The following is a 20,637-nucleotide window of genomic DNA, read 5'->3' on the forward strand; positions in this document are numbered from 1 at the left end:
CATGTGCTTACACATGAGCAGGCACCCCAGAGGCCCTGAGGAGCTAATCCTGACCCCACCGCTGCCTCCCGCTGCTGTCTCACAGCCCCAGCTTCACTTCCTGTTGTGTCTGTGCAAAATCTAAAAAACCAGAAAAAATAATTGTGGTGCCTGAAATGATCAGTGTTAATTACAGCCTGCGACTGCCCATGGGTGAGTGGGATAGGTGCCTCTTTGTTCTGTAGGAAGACTCAGTTCTCAGGGCAGACCCTCTTGGAAGGGGATGTTCTCTCTCAGACCAAAAAAACACTCCAAACTCAGAGGAGGTGCTATTATTGATGAATTCTGAACGGAACATAGGAAAAGATATTGGTGATAGGAACTGTCTGCCTAGAACACATGGCATGTGTGCAGCTGAACTGCATTCATGGGAGAAGGAAGAGTTTACAGTGGGAAACAAATTACTATATTACCCCTTTCTATCAGAAAGGGAAACAACACCCAGAGGTCTATGAAGTAAAGGGTTTAGCACTTGCTTTAAGTCAGTCACTAGAAGAGCCAGAAATTAGGACCTGAATCTCTTTGTGGGCACAGCAATGAGCTTCTCCAGACCTTGCTGACTCCTCTCCAGCACCTGTCTCAGGCGATGAGTGAGTGCTTCAGCCACAGCAGTGATGGCTCACTCATCCCTGACTGCAGAAACTCAGCTTTGCTTCATGAAGAGTCTCCTCACCATTAAAATAATGCACCCAAGAGACACAGAGAAGGATCCTGCCATCTAATTTATGAGAGGATATTGTGACTGTTAGTTGAAGCCAAACCCAAGTTGCAGCCACTGGCTGCTGAATTTGTCCAATTTTCGATTTTAACATCCAAGCAGAACAAAAAAAAAAAAAAAAAAAGAGAAGGAAAAAGAAAATAGAGCTTGGCAGCAGCAGTGATAGATTCAGACAGTTCCTTCAGTCTGAGCTCAGTTTTCCCTCCTGCTTTGATAGCAAAGCCTGGGACATGCAGCTGGACACAACAACTGGATGAGGATGGTCCAAGGCACGGCAGCCAAGAAATCCCACATGGAACCACAGTCCTGGGCAGTGGCCAATGGTCCACGTGAAAAGTCCTGCTTGGAAAGAATCAGAGCTATTGGGTCAAACAGCACCATCTCAAGAAAGCAGTCTAATTCTAGGAAGGTCTGGCTTTTATGCTTGGGATCCTAATGGTGGAGAACATATTTCCTTAATTTCTACCTAAGTACAAGGTCTGATTGTTGTTTGTTGGTTTTGTTGTTGTTGGTTTTTTTTTTAAAGATAGCTACTTTTTAAAACAAGGGTGATGTGGGAATCCAAACACCAAGATTCCACAGAGAACTCCAGATACACTGGCTTAACGCTGGGGAAAGCAGTGACCTCTCTTTGTGTAAAAGATGACCAAATAAGTGACTATTTGGTTTCTCACATGCTACACTTGGCTGTGAAGAACTGTGGAAATTTTGTCATTCACAGAGCTAAGGGAGAACCTCCGAGAATTAAAACCAAAGCTCATTCCTATTTTAATTCTTACTCAGAGGTTTCGATTTGGAAACGGAAATTTTTGGCTCCAAAATCAAATCAAATTTTTGGCTTCAAAGAGGCAATCAAGTCTCCTTAGATTCTCGTGACTGCTGATTCTTACTGCATTTAGAAAGTCAAGGACATAGACAAAAGAGGCTGAATTAAAATGCTTAAGAAAGGAAAAGAAATCTAACAGAGCCACATGATTGATTTGCTTAAATGCATCCTTCAGCTTTGTGAATTCAGACACAAACACCTCCACCAGAGAGCCACAAGTGTAAGGAGGTGTAAGTGCAAAGGCTTATCCAGGTGTTTGCACCCAGAATGCTCAGAGGTAGTGGGCAGCATCCATGCCCCATTCTGGCAGGCAAATTGGCAGCAGAGCACAAAAACAAGTAAGAATTTTGGGGAGAGAGAACATGTTATGGGGAACAGCAATATTCAGAGAAGCACAAGCAATGGCAAGAAGGAACCAGCCCTGTGGAGAACAACCAGAAGAGATGTTTTCTAGTCTTTTCCTCCTGCCTCTCCCAAGCAAAGTACTGCTCCCCAAGAAGAGGAAAGCTCAGATATCAACCTGTGACAGCCCCCATCTTGCACAGCTTCCACATGGCAGTGAACAGATCCCTTTGGAGCAATCGCTGTGCTTGACCTCTTTTGTTCATCCTGGGGCTGTGCCAGCAAGTGGTGAGCAGAGGAGTGATGGAGGGGAGCTGGCATCAAATCACAAACTACGTAACTCTAACATTTACAATACAAACATGCATTTCTTGTTCCAGACCAACATTCTCTGCAACTCAGGAAATGCCCCTGTGGCCCTTCCCACCTTTGCTCCTCTTGTCATGGTGTTTTTCTCTCCAGTTATGGCTTGTTCAGTGTGTTCTGCCACATGACAATGTCCTCTTGCAGAAGCTCAGCACAAGCATAACACACCTGTTCCCATCAGCAAGTGAGCAGTGGGTGGCTCTCCTGTGCAGGTTATGTGGACACAGGTAACAGGTTGCCACCTAACACAGCCCTGTGTGGTGTGGTCACAGGCAGACCCACCACTGGCTGCCTCCAGTATTTTCCTGGCTGATGAACAAGCCAGCAATGTATAATCCAGGCTATTCCTGACAGCCCGCCCTCGGCTCTGCAGGCCAAGCCTCAGTGAGGGCTGGCTGCTCTGCATGATTCTCTGCTGAGGCAGAGGCGGCACAGAGTCTGTTGGAGATGTCTGTCTCGGCTCACTTGTTATGGAAAGGGAATAATTCTCCATTCTCCCTCAAACCTTTCCCCTGCCAGCTCCTCCTGTTGTCTTACAGCAGACTGACAACCTGGAGCATCCTGGGGAGCAGCAGGGACCTTCGCCTCACTTGCTCCAGAATGTTTTCAGACATTAGAGCAGAGCAAGGGGCAGGACACTGCTGAGCTGACTAGCTATGAATAGCTGAAAGAACTGCACAGGAGTCCATGCATTCACACCAGGACCCAGTTAAGGCCCTGATCCTGTACAACTCTCCCTAGAGGAACAGGCAGTGGGAGCTCCAGGACCTACAAGGGGAACCCAAGGTCTGTAGCTGGTTATGCCCCTGCAAGTGTCCTGGAGCAGGTCCTTCCCACACAGCCTGGCCAGGGTAATGTAGCTTATCAGAAGGGGAGGACTGTCACATTTGGGATTCTGCTTCCTTGAGCAGATCAGCAGGTAGACACATCCCTGTGCCCTGCAAAACTATCCATCACATGATTTAGCAGCATTCCTCCATGTCACCAGCTGAGCCACAACCCTCAGGCACTGGCATGGCACCAGGAAGCTCAGCTGTCCCTCTGAAATCACTGGATAAGTGTCTTTCACCAGCACTGCCTCCAAACTCTCAGGATAAGAAACTGCCTCAGGTAGGTCATGTTTGGGTCATACAACTCTATTTTCAAGCATAGCCACCACCTCAATGTTGTCGGCCTGATTATAACCCATGGCAAAGTCCCATCTCCAGCCAGATGTCACCTCTCACAAGGACAGCCCCTAGAAGCAAAAACAACCAAAATATGTCTGTTCTCACAGGGTTGGGGAGCAAAACATACATATAAGCCCGAAGCTCATCTGCTTGTCCATCAGAAGGCTTAACGAAGGGTATTTAATTTCTCTTACCACTACAAGACTGCTGCTACAAGTTTGTATAAGGCACTTCCCAAATGGCACCCACATGACAGAGTGGGCTGGAAAACACAGATCTGATCACTTTGGGGCTGAGCAACAGATCACTGGATGTTTTGGTTCAGGTGGTCCAGCACACCCTTGTTTAAAGGCCCTGCTGAATCAGCCAAATGGAGGATTGTGCCCAGAGAGACCCTGGTACCATCAGCCCAGCCTGAGGGGACTGCTCCCCATGGGAAGGCAGAAGGCCCCCTTTGGTGATTCACACGGTCCTGATTTAACGATGTTTCATTCAGCAGACATTAAACCGAGTGACTTGAACTTGGCTGGATCAGACAGAGTCGAGTCCCAGCAGCATGGGGATGCTTGAAAGCTTAGCTCAGGCTTTTTTCCCAGCGCTGCATATTTTCTCCCATCCACCCCTAGACCTTTTGAAACAGCCAAATCAAGTAATTAACCCCCCCGTTCCCCGCCTCCCCTCACCTCCCAGCACTTAGAAACTAAACAGAGATGTGCTGGGAGGAGGTTACCCACAAAGCTAAGGGAAAAACCACAAGCAAAGCAGCTCGGGGCAAACCTGAGTGGGGCAAGACAGGACGTGCACATGAGGAGGTTTACACAGAGAACCAGCCCACGTACAACAGGCACAATGAGCACAATGCAGCAGGGAAAGACAAATCATCTCTCCCATCAGCTTGGATGGGTGAACCTGCACATGTTTGCATATGGGAGAAGGTGGTTTCGCAGCACCACAGGCACTTGGGGTCACTTAGAAGTGATGTTTTAGCCACCATAATAAAGTACCATCTCAGGGCAAGGTGAGGGAGGGGTGCAGAAGAGGGATGAAGGCTGCACAATGGTCCATCATCTTCCTCTTCTCCAGTAGCTGGCTAAAACATATCTCATTGCTGGGGAGCCAATGGAGGGGGTCCTACCAGCCTCTATCATGCAGACCTTCCTTCCCTGAAAATCTCTCCCTTTTCCCCAGATGACTCTTGTTTTTCTGGGAAGCTACTTAAGGCCAACTCCAAGCAGCCACAGATGGCTCCAGAAGGGTGACAGGGCACCCCATCCCCTGAACCTATTTTCACCCCACGTCTCTGCTGACAAAGCACCCCCAATAACTCCTTCCCAGCCATGTTCCTCAGAAGAGGCTCCATGGGTATTAAGGTGACACAGCTCACTTCCGAGGAGGCACAGCTGTACAAACCTCTTAGCCAAGAAGCAAAGGGGGATTTTCCAAACTCTTTCCATCAAATGCATATGCTAAATAGCTACTATCCCCTGGGACAAACCCTTCTGCAGCATTTTTTGCCCCAAGCCACACAGTTCCTACACACACAGAGATGTGGAGGTATTTGGGATCCCCAGAGCTCACCATTACAAGATGTGCATGGGCAAGATGTCCAAGATTACTTCTTCTGGGAAGCAGGTGAAAGGAGGTGTCATGTCCTAAAAATAATACCTTTGTTTTCAGCAATCACCCGCTTGCAGCTTCTTCAGAGTCCCAGGGCTGTGTGGCACAACTGGGTGGTAACGGCAGCCAGGCTCCCTGGCACTGATGACATTCTTCCTCTAGCCAAGAAACACACTCCAAAAGGGGACAATGAGTCACTGTTTTACATGGGATAACTCGACGGGACTGCACTGCCTTTAACAGGAAAAGTCATTCACTCCTCCAGGGATGTGCCCTGCTGGCTGGAAGGCAGCAGTCCATGGGCAAGAGAGGCACAAGGGGAGCACTGCCTCCAGGAAATGTCAATGCAGGGTGTGGATGAAGGTCCTAAGCTATTCTCTATGGAAAGTCATGGATGGGAAGAGCCACGCAGAGGGGTGAGTACATGTCCTGCTCTAGTTCCAGCCAGACAGGGAACAGTCAGGCCTGCCAGAAGCAGCAGTGGCTGTGGTGAATGTCTGGGGGTGGAAACACATGGCCCCAGGGAACTGAAGCAGGACCGAAAATCCAAGCACTCCTGCCTCCACCTGTGCATAAGATCCCTGACATCTGTGCACAGTAATCCACTGCCTGCATCCCTGTACCTGGGGCTCATGGGGCTGGAGTGCCTCTGGCATGCTGCATAGGGGGATGGAGAAGTAGCAGAGCTGTATCACTGCTCTGTCTGATATTGGGGCACTTATCCCACTCACACAGTGCAAATTACTTGCAGCACAGAGCCCTCACACAGAAATCTGAGGGTAGACAGGTGTATGGAGAGCCCAGGAGCCCCGGGCATATTAAATGCTCTCACACGGTTTCCAACCCAAAAAAGGCAGATGGATGTTCCCTGCTTCCTTGATGTGGGGTTGCAGCATCCCTTGTTCATGACTGTCACCTACCCATAACCATTTCTATGCTCAATGGCTCACACCAGATGCAATAAAACTGCAGATGGCAGACATGAGGCACTGGCCTCCAGCATAAAGTGCCACTGGCACCAAGTGCCACCAGACTTCAGGTTTCTCCATCTGGATCCAGCTCAACATAACCACATTGACTTTCATTGGAAAATGTCTCAGCCCAGCCTCTCAAGTGCTGTGGCAACCTTTGTAGGGCAGGCAATGCCCGTGTGCCAAGAACAGCGACAGACGCCTCCTGACCAGCTGGTGTGACAGGCAGTAGCCTCACAGCTGACCTGACCTCCTTCCCAGACACAGTCTGGCACTGTCCTCCTTGTCACCAACTTTTCAGTATCTTCTCTTCTAGCTTGAACATGTCCTGACCAAGATCCTTGCCAAGAATCACATTCGAAGTGAGCCTTGTGACAGGTTACACATGAGGCTGGCATTGCCACTACTACAGAAATGTGACAATTAGACCTATTTCACATCACCACTCCCTCCTCCCCTGAAAGGATCCAGAAAACATTTCTCCAAGGGGCAATTTCTCCATTCTCACCCCTCAGGGTCTGCCATGCCTTTGGCACAGTTCATGGCTGGAAACAGGACGCTGGGTGAGATCAATCCCTGCTGTACCACAGCCTGTGTGTCCTATTCAGCACCACATGGGATGTGGGATGGGAGGGAGGCAGCAGTCCAATGTTCAGAGTTCTTTGGATATTTCTCCAAACCACTGAAAAAGAGGGATCTCTGCTGAAAGTGCTCAAAAGAAACATAGCACACATTGCTGACAATATAATCTCCACTGTGCACTTCTATTAATGCTCTTACAGCTTTAGCAGGAACTGGAAGGCATGGAGCTGACTTTTCACCATCTGAGGCATGCAAACACTCCCAGATGAGCAAAACCAGTGTGACCCTGCATCCCCCACCAGCACCCTTCAGAGGGGCACTTCCCAGCAGGCTGCTGGAGCACTTGCCTGGCAAAAGAGACAATGGAGTCATTCGTGTGTGTTTTGCTCCACGTGCCTGGCCAACAAACCCATCCCACAGAGCTTCATATTTACAGTGCACACTCAGTATTCTGCAGTTAACAGGGGCTGAGAGACAATTCAGAGCTGATGATTTGCAGCCAACTCTGCTTCCATGTGCTGTACACCACGGCTCAGACAGCAGTCACAGAGGTGGCTGGGAGGTTTGAGGGGGTGTCATCAGATGGATGTTTTTTTAAGCTGCTACAAAAAGAACATTAAACTCCTGACATGAGATGGGGTCTGAACATCCTGCACAAGTATAGATTTCTACTGCATGTCACACACACTAGGCAGGAAAATAATTATCTTTCTAACTTTATTTTTTTGCCTTTTTTTTTTTCCCTTAATATGAGGCTGCTCAGCCTTTAACTGCCTGGAAGAGATTTCTGAAACCTGAAATCCCTGGTCTGTCCATGCTTCAGCCAGATGACTACTGTTAAGGGAGTGCTGGCTGTATACAAGCCAATGCAGGGACTGGCAGCCGCTGGTTCAAGAAGTGACTGTGATTCAGAGATCTGGCTTCTGGACATGATTTAAAATCACTTGAGCATTACTCTTGATGTTCAAGATCCTGGGAGGTTTACTTAGGAAGAAGTTATTGCCATTTCCATTAGGAAGATATTAAAATTACATAAGGAAACTCCTTGTTTTCTATAAAGCCTCAGTAAAGCTCTTTCCTCTCTTGACTCCCGCTTTCTCACACAGCTTACTTTGCCTTTACATTTCTAAAGATAATTTTTCTTCATTTTTCGTCAATGATACCTCTTGTACCATCACAGTGTCACCAGCCATACCCAGGCATGGGGGCTGGCACAGCTGGCCCTTGGCTGTGTGGCTCCCTCCTCCACAGAGGTGGGGATGGCTCAGGCTCTGTTTTCCAAGGAAGGTCTTCTTATTCCCATTTAGTCAACTTGAGTCAAGGATCAGCCAGGGAAACTCTAATCAAGTGATGGAAAATGGTGACAGTTATAGGATTAGCTTGCAATAAATCATGCAGAAAGGGAAAGAAAGAATCCAGCTGCTTCCAGGAAGCTGCCAAATACCCCAGCATCGTCTGTGGGGATCATATTAGGAACAGAGCCAACAGCAGCTGGTCTGGACACTCCATCCCATTCAGTGGTTCTTCCTAAACCCTCATGTCTTCTTGGCAGCAGGAGGTTCTAGTCACCTGCTATCAGCCTGAGGCAGATGCCAGGAAGGTTTAATAAAAGGATCACAGGCATTCGAGGTGGAGGGATGTATTTTGCTGGGGCAATGTCCCTAGCTCTCTGCTGTCACAGGACTGCAATTAAGATCTTTATAGGAAACTGAAAATTAATAATATCCAGCAAGAATACGGCCTCTGTGAGCAAATAAAGTACCTGTGCATAAGTACTATACAATCTTCCGTTTCCAAATGGTTAACTCCTCATATAAGCCAAGCTAGAAGCTTTCCAAGAGCAATTTCTCTTCCCCATTATGCCTGTCGCTCTCCTGGCCCCAGTTGGCTGCTTGCATTTATAATGCAAGCCTGGGCTGCCAGCAGTTCCATTCCTTGTCAATAAACTCCTCCTCTGCAGCCTGCTACCCACAGGAACTGCAGAAGAAGGGCTTGAACTGGCAGTGCCAAGGCAGGGGTCCTTGCCGGGGTGCACAGGGGCTGATTTTCCATGGGCAAGGCTGCACCAGAGACCCACCTCTCCCTGCACACACACACGAGGTGGTTGTGTCCATACCCCCTCAGGCTCTCATCACTGGGCAGGCTCAGGCAATCCACAGCTGCTCACACAGCACCATGGACCTACCAAGCCAAGAGACCATCTGCACCAGCCTGCTGCCTTCTGCTCGATTGCTGAGGCCACGGCAGGCCAGGGTGCGGGGGACCAGGCTGGACTTGCTTAAAACCTGCCCGCAGTCGGGTCTGGTCTGGGCAGATGCTGTTTGTGCCCTCTGCACACAGGCTACCTGCACACATACAACAAAGAGAAGTCTTGCTGAGTAGGTTTCAAGCCATCTTGTCAGCGCTGTGCATCTGGGATTGATGAAAGCCTCAACAAGCAGATCTTGGAAAAAATGCACACTCAGCAAACTCTTCCCAACACAGCACCTTGCACACAGCCATCCCTCCCTGGCTTTGCTTCATGGCTCTCACCTCTCTGTTCCGTGCAGAGGCAGCTGAGGGTCTATGTCCTGCCTTTCTAAATGAGAGCAGGTGAGACTCATTGTCACAAGATACAGAGCAAGAGGCTTTACAATGTGTCGAAGAGATGCATGAGCTTGCAGAGGAGGACAGCAACTAATTACAGCCCAATGGAGATTAGGGAGAACCACCTCCAGCACATAAAGTCCCAAAACACAGCCCCTTGTGCCTACTTCTGCTGCATTTAGCCATTGCCCGAGGCCACCAAAGAGTCCTTCTCCCCAGCCAGCATGTTCAACAGAGGTGACAAACATCTCCAGTGTCATCAAAGCACTGAGACACAACAGATTCAACACCACTGGCAGCAGCTCATCAGAGTGGCTGTTGGATTTAATTCCCTATTGCCAGTCCAGCCTTGAGGGCGGCTGTTAACAGCAGGTGCTCTGAAGACATCTTTCCTTTTTACAGGGAACGAGCAAGCTCTGATGGAGACCTCAGGAAGAAGAGAACTATGAGGCTTGCAGCTACACCACCCAGCAGCATCGGTAGGTGCAAAACTCCATGAGTGTCAAGTCAGCCTTGTTTCAGTCTCACAGTGCCTGTGCCTGCTGATCCCATCAAGCTACAGGGAAATCAATCTCCCTGATACTGCCAGAAGTAAACTTGGAAAAGACCCAGCTGTGAATATGCTACCCCTGCACCCTTGCCAAAAGGAAGGGCCTGGCTCTGTGCAGGGCTGAACTTGCTGCCTCTTCCTGCCGTGGGGAAATCTGGCTGTGCAGAGATGCTCCCTGTGGCCAGACAAGGTAGGCAGAGCCACACACTTGTACAAATGGGGATGGGGAGTTGCTGAGAAGCTTCTAACTTCCAGTTAGTTGCTGATTTCCCAGGTCCCTGCCTTGAGGAAAGCCCTCTGGAACAGGGCAGCCAGCCCCAGAGACACCCACGCCCAGTGGCTCCAAACAAACATCACCTTTGAACATCATGTCAATATTACCCACCTTCCTGCAAGGTCAGTGAAGCAACATCTGGCCAGAGAGCAGGCTTGGATAGGGTTCCACATCAACAGTGAGGCTGCAAATTCACAGGGAGAGAGAGCACTTCAAGGGACGCCTCAAACCTGCTGCTGCTGCTCCCTCCCTGGAAGAGCTGGGAAAGCAGCCAGGAGATGGAGGGCTATAAATCAAGTGGCATTTACACGGAGAAGGAAAAGCTGTGAGCACTGTTGTGACAGGAGGCCAGGAGTCATGGCCTTAGTGTCCCTCCATACGACAGGTGACAAAGCTGATGGGAAGGGACCCATGGGCCATGACATGCCCTGTGCACTGATGTGAATATCCAAAACATTCAATGGCACATCTCCACACACAAGTACCATGGGTAGAGATGCCAGCACCTGCCCATCTGCCATGCCCAGGCTAGAGGCTTGCTGATCTGTCACTCAAGCCACTGCAGAGACAGCAACACCTTCAGAGGCTCTTCTGGGGAGAAAGCAGCTTCAAGTCCCATTGGATAATGCTCTGAGGGAATCTATGAAAATTAGGTCCAATTATGAAAAAGCTGGATCTCACCAGAATCAGTTATTTCTTCACCACAGCAGTGCTCGGCACCCGTGCTCAGCACAGTTTGTGTACAGGGCCACATAACAGACTCATCCGAGCATGACACCAGGCACAGATCAGGGGCAATGTGGTTTGCAGCATCTCCCAGCTGCAGAAACAGCTTCACAATGTGACACACTGTCAGGCAGAGCAGGAACACTGAATGCCTTTGTCATGCACTGCCCCAGTGTATCATGGATCACTGATAAGGTGGAGGGAGAGCCGGACATGCTCACAGAAAGGGAGGCAAACAGCCAGTCTGGGCTCTCTACAGGGCTGGGAATGGCTGGTGCTTGGAGAGCTCAGCTGTAGGTGAGGAGGCTCTTGCTGCTGTGCAGGGAAGGACCTGAGAAAGCAGGGGACAGCACGTGCAACTGGGACAGAAAAAGTTGCACCCTCAAAACCAGGGTCTCGACCATTTTCAATGCAGAATGGTGATTTCATCTTGACACAGAGCTGCCAAAGGATGTGGGTTATGTGGTCAGGCCTTCCTGCATCGGTAGACAGTGATAAGACACCTCAGCTGCAGATGTAGCTGCCAAACCTGAGGGTGACAGAGCTGCTGCAGTCCTAACTAGCGAGGAGAAACCCTGCTTTCTTCTCCCAGGAAAGACCAACTCCCAGTTCTTCCCAGCCAAATTCCCATCAGTCTGCCAGCCCATAAATTTACAACTGTTTATCTAATCAAAGCTCATCCAGATATTAAGAGCTCAGGGGCACTATGGGGAAAACAGGAGGAGGCAGGGCAGCCAGCCTGTTTCTCCAACAGGCTGCAGGAATTCACCATTGGCTGGTTCAAGGCTGGGCAACTCCGTGCCCTGAAGCTAAACGTGTTCAGTGCCATCCCAGCAAGCTGAAGGGAATAGATTGGTGCAAGGATCTCTGAGGAAAGGATCACCAGACCTAGAAACAAAATTCAGGCAGATCTTTGCCTCTGAGACTTCAAAATGTGAGAGCAGGAAAAGGTTACAAGGCAGGGACCTTCAGAAAGCAAATTGACCCCAGGCACCTCAGTAAGGGCTGCTGCAAAGGGTCTGGGAAAAGATGAAACCTGCTCAATAGCATTCAAAAGAAATGCTAGTGGAGAACTCAGCTTCCCTCCCACTTCCCCTCTCCCTGTCCACCAGCAGACAGCATAAAGATGTTCCCACATCCACAGGTCCTGCCAGGCTGGCAGGTCAGCAGGACAGCACCAGCTCTTGCTCTTCACCAGCTTTTCATACTAGAAGTCCATACCTTAGGCAGCTGCCCAGGTCAAGTCACAGCAATGCCTGGGGCTGAAGCTGAGACCAATTTGCCAACTGCAGGGGAGTGTGTGTGCATGGGGCAGGGAGTGTGTTTGCTTTTTGCAATCACTGTCCAGTCTGCGGGGCTCGGACTGAAAGCACACTCAGGGCACTACTGTACTCTGACAGATTCAGCCCAGTGAGAGGGGAGCAGAGATTTGAGGGCTGTTAAATGGTGTGGTGGCAGTTGAGGATGTTAGCCACTGCAGGTTCCTCTGGCTACTGGGTCTCCTTGGCTTGCTCACCTCCTTGCAGAGGAGAATTGGCACTGCTGGAACCAACCGTGCTGCCTCCTACAAAGTCTGTAAATGTCCCATTGCCTGGCTGGTGCTGCTGCAGCCCCCTCTTGCAGACCAGCCAGCACACCACATCTCCTGACAGCATGAGCCTTGCAGTGGCAGTGTTGGGTATTGTTTCTGCACAGGATCCAAGTCATACAGAGCCATTTCTCAAACTGTGTCCTTTGGCTCCCCTTCCCTTCCCTGCTCTCATGCACACTGCATGCACCCTCAGAGCATCATGCTCTCCTTCCAACACAATAAAGGAAGCATCATCTCTGCTCCTCAGCCCATTAAAACTATAAGAGAAACAAAATCAAACCACATGTCCTAGTGCTACCTCCTACAATGGGTGACCTCCTGTGACGGACATGGTGGAAGAGTTTATCCAAGCAGTGGCCACGCAGCTCCTGGGGATACAGAGCAACTCTTTGCCCATGTAGGGCTTTGACGTAGACTGAAATGTTGGCTTCCCAGTGGAAGCCACAGACAACTGGGAAACAGAGAACAGAGCAAGTGTAGACTGCAGAAGAGACATTTGGGGGTTGAACCCTATGTATCAGAGCTGAACCCTATGTATCAGAGCTCTGCAAGTGACTTTACTGGGTAATTTACTGGAATGACATGGAGTGCAGATCTGCAACAGAGAAAAACTGAGATAGCCAGAAGAAAGCAAAACAGCCAGACATGAATCAAGGATCCCAGCATCTGGAGATGAGTATGAGGGATGGGGGACAACCTCATAGAGCAGCAGTATGTGTAAGGTGCATTTAGCAATACCTCCCACCATCCAGCCCTACTGGAAGGATTTTACTGCCAAGGGGGCAGTTGTACCTGAAGAAAGGAAAAATTAAAAGATCCATGTGAATCAGTGGAGAAACTGCAGAGGGCTTGTGGTTGAATATAGATCTGTCCAATAGCTGCAGATCCAGACAGGAAACAGAGGCAGGGTGTCCCAGTTTACAGCACCGCAAGCTCTGCAGGTACAGGTAAATGTATGGGAGAGAACAGACTGGTCTGAACTGGGCAGCATAGGCTGTGAGTATGGGGTTCAACTCTCCACTGACACTAGTCACTCCCTTCCATCCAAGAATAATTTTACTGGGGGAAAAAAGTACCCCCAGCTCTTAGGGTAGCTCCATTTGCCCCTGTTTTCAGCATCAGTGCAAGCTGTGCCATGCAGGCAAGACCAAGGCATGGCAATGTTAAACCCAGGCCTTTCAGGCCACTGGAGCTACTTGGTGAGATGTTTTCCCCTTCTCAGACTGCAAATAGTCCCTAACTGCTTTTTAACAAGGAAAGTTTTGGGCTTTTGCCCAGCTGCGCCTCAAAGCCTCAATGTGAAACATCCCCTCTTGGCCCCACAGAGGTATTTGGGGAGTTAAGATCTTCTTTGGGTACTCAGCTCCAAGGGGGAGTTCTGGGAATTAAGTACCTAATGCCTTTGTAGTTTCTTGGCTTCTGATACGGAGTCCTGGGAAAGACAGCTGTGTTTGCACTGGAATTAAGATGGAGGGTTTGTCATGCTCTCCATTAAGATGCTTGCAGGAAGCAAGAACCAAGAAAGAAAACCCGGCATGTAACAAACCTCAGCAGCCCCAGGAGTGCCCTGGTCACTGCATGAGCACTCCCAGCCTCAGGCCTGACTGACCATCACCGCCACCAACACAAGCAAAAGTCCTACTGTTGATATTTTTGTGGAGTTCTTATTGCAGTATAAATAGTAGTGTTGGAGTTTTGTGAGTGGGGACAAAACACAGGTGCAATGTGCTGCCAGAGAGAAACAGCCAGGCTGGGATGCCAGAGGTCTGTGGGACCAGCAGAGGCTGGATCCAACTGGCAGAGCCACTGAGACACGAATCTCTCCTGCAGGGACAGAGTTAACTCCAGGCGTGCTAAGTCCACTCCTTCCCCCTCCAAAACCTCTCTCACGTATCAGAGATTCTCAGGAAACTGTAGAAAGCCAAGAAGGACTAGAGAAAGCATTCCTCATGAAAAGCCTGGCCCTCGGGAGCAGATGGGCTTCATTATTGCCCTGTTCTCAGCTTCAGACTGGGCAGATTTTTCTATCATGATGGGTCACAGCTACAGTATTTCATGTCTTCTTCAAACATAGCACATCTGAGGGCTTCTAGCCTGTGTTGTCTGATGTCTTGGCTGACAAACATTGCTGTACTGTGAGCACTGGCTTCTCAAAGGGCAGCAGCAGCTGCATCCTGGGCATCGCAGCACTGTGACTGGGAATCTTAGCTGGGCAAAACTACCCCACGACAAAACCAAATAAAATAAAAGAAAAATCCACACCATCTAAGGGTGTCTTAGATTTGTCATCCCTGCCTGTGCTTGCACCCTTAGCCAGGGTGAAGGCAGCGTAGCCCTCCTTATCTGGAAGGCTGAGGACATGTGTCAGCCAGCTGGAAGCATGACCCAGTCTCAGAGAGCGTTTGCTGGCCGAACCTCGCTCACGTCCCAAGGCAGCATCTGAATTTCAGCCTGAAAACACCTTTAAACAATGGGGAGGAACTGAGGACTAAAATAGGCTCTTTCCTGTTCTGAAAAAAACCTCCCTGTTTTTTGCAAGGGTCTGCTAATATTGAAGTGTGTATTTATCTCCATTCAGGCCAGGTCTAGGTGCATTTGTAGGTTCAGGGACTAGGGCTCTGCAGGACCTCAGTCAAATCACTTATCAACTCTATAATCTCTATCAGTCTATAATCTCTACAACAATTTGTATCCCCCTGAAGGGACAAATCTTTAGGCACAAGGATGGAGCTGACTGAGATTTCACAAGAGCGACCACAGATTTGGATGCATAGCTCAGAAAACTTGAAAGACAAGATTTGGAACAATGAGAAGTGAGAGTTTCACCACGACCTGCTGGTGCTGAGAGATATTAAACTGGGCAACTGAAATCACTGGAAAATTGGCAGAATGGTGGCAGCAAGTGTCTTCCATTACTCACTTTGTCACATCAGGGAGCTAAGAACGTCACAATGATGAGACAGTTTCCTGAGGCCTGTGATACCTGCTACATGTGTTGGTGTGGCTTCTGGCATTGCTGCTCCTCCTCCTGTAACACCTCAATCCTTCTCTCTTGGGCTGGTGAAGTGGCATCTCCACTCCAGGTGAGGCTGGAGAAGGCTTTGCTCTATCAGTGCCCAGAGGAGGTCAACTGACTGATGCAGGGGCAGATAAGGATGAAGAGAGGGATCTTACTGCTTTCTCACTCTGAAACCTTTCTGGACCAGTATCACAACCTTGGCACTACTACAATCTGGTATCTCTTGTTGTGAAAGGGTCACACCAAAGGCTGAGTATGTCTCACCTGCAAAGCCCCATGAAGTTCAACAGCTCGTGCTGACAGCAGGTTGTCAAACAACATGGGGACTGCAGAAGCCAACATTAAATGAGTGCTGCTAAAAAGACCTAAGAAACAACAGCTGGATGCTGCAGATGGGCAGAACCTGAGCAAAAATAAAGGAGTACTTTGAGATTGAGGGCTTTTCTTTCTTTCTTATTGGAGAAAACCTTCCAGCTCTCTGGAAGTCAGTACAATTTCCCTACTTATAGTTTCCCCAAAGACCTACCATTGGGGTGGCCCCACAGCAGTGGTCTGCAGAAACCTCAGATGCAGATGAACGCAGGGCTTTAGCACCTGCCACTTACCTCCCTCTACCTCCTTCAGCTGTTCCCCCTTCCCTCTACCCCACATCTGTACTAGCAGAGTCATTCCAGCTCCCCCACTGTCTCTAAAATCTGTGTGGTGCCCCTGAGAACAGCAGCAATCAAAACTCTGATATAGACAGGGATTGGCAGCCTCCAGTATCTCCTTCTGTGCCAGCCTAGATGTGCTGCCTCCAGAGTGAAATGGAACAGCGTTCTGGGAGCCCCATTGCTTATTCTCAGCTCTGTGCAGATAGTGTACAGTGTGCAGAAGTCAGCACAGCTAATGGTGCTCTATTCCTGAAGGAAACAGCAGATCAGCTCAGAAGACAGATGACAATCATGCCAACGCAAGGCAGGATCTCCTGAATTGCTGTGGGGTGACACCAAAACAGCCAAGGCCTCCTGATGGCCCTCATCATTCCCTGAATCAAGCTGAGATGTCATGAGGTTTGCCCAGGAGCTGAGCATACCTGCCCATACCACCAGCCCAGATGCAGGAAGGCTGGAGATGCTGCAAGGTGACTGCTCCAGCCAAACCCTGGAACTACACACTGTGGCAGTGTTTGGAAACTCCTGTGGCCTGTGTGCTCTTCAACACCTTCCTGCAATGCAGACATCCTGCCCTTGGCCATGTGTCTGTGAGCCTGGAGTGAGACAGCCAAAGGTCAACAGGACAGACAGGTCACCACCAACTTGAACCAAGCAAGGGACAGTCCACAGGCACAGCTGCACCCCAGGGCCAGGAGAGACCTGGGACTACAGCCCCTGTGCCAGCTCACTGGTACAGCCACTGGCAAGGAAAGTCAACAAAAAACAATCAGCGCCACAAAGCCAGAGCACACTCAAGCACACAAGCCCACACATGGCTGCTCTCCCTGTGGAGCACCAAGACTTGTCCCACCTCTCCTGAGTGCCAGCGAGGTTGGCAAACACACTGAGCCCATTTCTGCCTCCAGGAGGTACAACGGGGAATTCTGCCACTGACTTCTGCCACAAATTCAGCCTAGCACCAAAATAACCAACAGCAGCATTTAGAAGCAGAGTTATTTCAGCACAGCCTGGCATGTGGGTGTTCCTGAGGCAGAACAAGAAAGTCTTATTTCAGCACAGCCATGGAGCTCAGTGCAAACCACTCCGGTGCACAACTGGATGGAATTATAAGTGGGCAATGCAAATGGAAGAGTTAATTCCTGCTCCCCACGCTGAGTGAGCCATTAGCACTACCAAACTTAAAGGTTTCTGGTTACATTATCTTTCTTCCCATATTGTATTCCTTGTCCTGATCATAGGATGGTTTGGTCTCTATGTCCTGTTAGCAAGGATTAATTCAGCATATTACATGTAATGGGCTGTGGGTGGCCCAGGAAAGCAACCTGCTCAATCCTGCTAATGATGGAGAAAGGATCTGACTGCTCCTGGGGGAAACTCATAGCATTGTTGCTTTTTTCTAGCATATTTCTTCATTATTATATAGAAACCAAATGACACCAGACAACTAGAACTCCAAATAACCTCAAGGCAACCATCACTTTAAAGATGACACTTTTGTTTGCAAATTGTTTACCTATTATTGTGACTTGTAACTTCTAAAATTCAAATAATTGGCCTCAGTTTGCTTTCCTTTGGGATAAAAAAAATGAAGCAACCTTTAGCTTGCTTCTTTCCTCTATATGGTAATGACCTTTCCTCTGCTAGTGTGTGTTTTTCACTGAACTGAAGAGGAAAGGAAAAACTGTAAAGTGAGAAATAATAAGGGAAAGAAATGGCACAAAAATGGAGGCTGGACCCAGGGAGAAAACTATGTGGCTAGAAAATAAGCAGATTTTAGAGAACATGAATATCACTTTAACTCACCCCTTTGGTGAACCTTAAGGGACAAATCTGCAGATAGTGTTCACCACTCTCACAAATGGGCTCCCACTGAGTGACAAACATTACTTGGTTCCAGTAGCTGGGGATCCCTACCCCAGACCTATCACCATCTATAGAAGGTTCAAAAGTCACACTTGCCCCATATGAAGGAACAGATTTGCAGGTAGTTGCAATTCCTAAAGTCTCAGCTGTCCAGCACTTCTCAAGGGAGTGCTCCAGACCCAAAATCCCTCAAATCCCTTGTGAGATGCCATCACCATTACTGTCACCTGGTTTTCTCTGACCTTTCACAGACTTTCCTTTCACAGAATATGCTGAGTTGGAAGGGACCCACGAGGATCATCAAGTCCAACCCTTCACCCCGCACAGGACCATCCCCAAGATTCACACCATGTGCCTGAGAGCATCATCCAAACACTACTTGAACTCTGTCAGGCTTGGTGCTGTGACCACTGCCCTGGGGAGCCTGTTCCAGTGCCCAACCACCCTCTGGGTGAAGAACTTTTTTCTAATATCCAACCTAAGCCTCCCTTGACACAACTTCAGGCCATTCCCTCAGGTCCCGTCACTGGTCACCACAGAGATCAGTGTCTGCCCCTCCTCTTCCCCTCACGAGGAAGTTGTAACTGCAGTGAGGTCTCCCCTCAGTCTCCTCACACGGCTTCCCCTCAAGGCCCTTCACCATGTTCATTGCCCTCCTTTGGACACTCTCTAATAGCTTAATATCTTCCTTACATTGTGGTGCACAAAACTGCCACAATGTTCAAGGTGAGGCTGCCCCAGTGCACAGCAGAGCAGGACAATCCCCTCCCATCCCAAAGCTGGTGATGCTTTGCCTGATGCCCCCCAGGACGTTTGGCCCTCCTGGTTGCCAGGGCACTGCTGAGTCATGTTCAACTTGCCTCACGGGAACTCTGTGAAACAGTGTTGAGATCAGGCAAAGGATTAAAATCAACTCAGCACAGAAAGTTCTGCTGACTTAGACCTTCCGCAGAAGTCTCTTTTTGAAAAACAGTCCTGAAAAGAGCCACATTTTTTCCAGTCAGATGCTAGAAAGAGTATCCAGCATAAAACACAATCATCTCTCCATTAGGAGCCTTGAAGATTAAAGCTGATTCAGCGCTGCACTTTTTACTGAGCAGTCCCAATACAAAATTTGGATGCATAAATTATTTCTTTTAAAAAATGTTACTAAGGAATACAATACTGATTGTAGTCTTCTGGGATTTCTGAATTCATTTGACAAACTTCACATGCTCATCTAGAAATAACAAATGCTTGCTGAAACCCAACTCCTTTTCAATCTTACTCAGCCAACAAGTTATGCCTTTTTTATTTTTAGGGAAAAAAACACATTAAAGTGATGGAGCAGCCCCTATAAGAGGAAAATCGCATTTCATTTAGTCCACGCTGATAAAATTCCATTAACGTTTCAGTCAAATCAGTCTTCTGAATTTTAAGATGTAACTTTAAAGGCCCCATTGATGGATTGCTGCTGTACTTAGGAAACATTAGTACATTGTTAAAACGGCAGGAATTACCCAACAACGTCTCTTAGGAAAGAGGAGCTAATTTCCCCAAAAGAGCAGAAATCGGGCAGGGAAATAAATTACCCCTCCAGTACAGAACTGTTTATATTTTAGTTCTGAATTGTTTCCCAATGTGGAAGAAATTTTTAAGAGCAGACGCGAGAGAAGTCCCTTGAGCCATTCAAACCGATTCCCCAGGAATTTTAGTGACCGCGGGTGTAAGTGGGCACTTTCGGGACAGAGGAGTTCCCCTTTCCCGTCCCAACTCCGGCACAGCCTCGGCAGGGCTACACGAAGCTGAGCAGTTTCATGCCCCGCAGGGGCACCGAACGGGACATCCACCCGAAAGAAGGCGGCTTTAGAAATGACACACGCGTTTCGCTGCGGAACAGCATCGCCGGGACGGTACCGCCGGTCACGCACTACGGGCGAGCGCCGCGGCGAAGTTCAATGGTCTCAGCCGAGGGATGTGCAACCCCCGGCGAGTTCACCCGAACTTCAACCCGCCGGCGGACCGGCCCGCTCTCGCCGACACCCGAGGGGTTCCAGAAGCAAGGCGCTGCCCGCCGTGCGGGGCTCCCCGGCCCCGCTCCGCCCGCCCGCACCCTCCCCTGCCCCCGCCACCGCTCCTGCCGGGAGTCCTGCCGAGAGCGCGGCGCCCCCGGACCCACCTGGGCTGAGGCTGCTCTGGAAGTAGAAGAGGACGACCAGGAACGAGCCGAAGCCGGCGGCCAGCACCAGCCGCAGCACCGGGCTCCGCCGCCGCATCCTCGGCCGCAGCCCGGCGGCGCAGCGCCCGCGGCCAGGGCCCGCCGAGCCCCGCCGAGCCCCGCCGCCCCGGGCGCCGCTCCCGCCCCGCCCCGCTCCGCGCCCGGGGCCCCGGTACGCTCCCGCCGCCGGCAGGAAGTGACACGGGGCGGCTCAGCCGCGGGAAGGGGAACTTCGCCCCCCGAGTGCCCCGCTGGGCTCGCCCCGTCCAGCCCCGCCGCGGGGGCGGGGGCCGGGGGTGCGGGGCTGGGGGGGTTTCCTCGCCCGGTGCCGCGTCTGCTCCCTGCCAGCGCTCGGGAGTGCGCACTTCCCTGCCGAGCTCCCGTCACGGCTTTAAAACTCCCCGAGGGGAAGGGAAGAGTCGCTGATGTGCTGGCAGGCTCGGGAGTTTCCTGGTGACTTTTCTCAACACGGTCAGTGCTTCGTAAGCATGGCAAAGTTTCGTGGCCTTAAAACACACCTCTTCTTCTTCTTCATTTTTAGTATT

The 20,637-nt window shown here is 49.9% G+C and overlaps 1 protein-coding gene across 1 annotated transcript in view; it reads right to left on the minus strand.

Moving 5' to 3' along the window:
- The window catches only part of CHST13 (carbohydrate sulfotransferase 13), a 30,683-nt gene extending 10,473 nt beyond the window's left edge, over positions 1-20,210 (minus strand). The window contains exon 1 of the mRNA XM_064667493.1: positions 20,054-20,210. Within this exon, the coding sequence (XP_064523563.1) occupies positions 20,054-20,150 (97 nt within the window). The 5' untranslated portion in view covers positions 20,151-20,210. The remainder of the gene's footprint in view (positions 1-20,053) is intronic.
- Positions 20,211-20,637: the final 427 nt, after the last annotated feature.

The sequence above is a fragment of the Pseudopipra pipra genome, chromosome 11 (assembly GCF_036250125.1).
Source record: "Pseudopipra pipra isolate bDixPip1 chromosome 11, bDixPip1.hap1, whole genome shotgun sequence".
Lineage (NCBI taxonomy): Eukaryota > Metazoa > Chordata > Aves > Passeriformes > Pipridae > Pseudopipra > Pseudopipra pipra.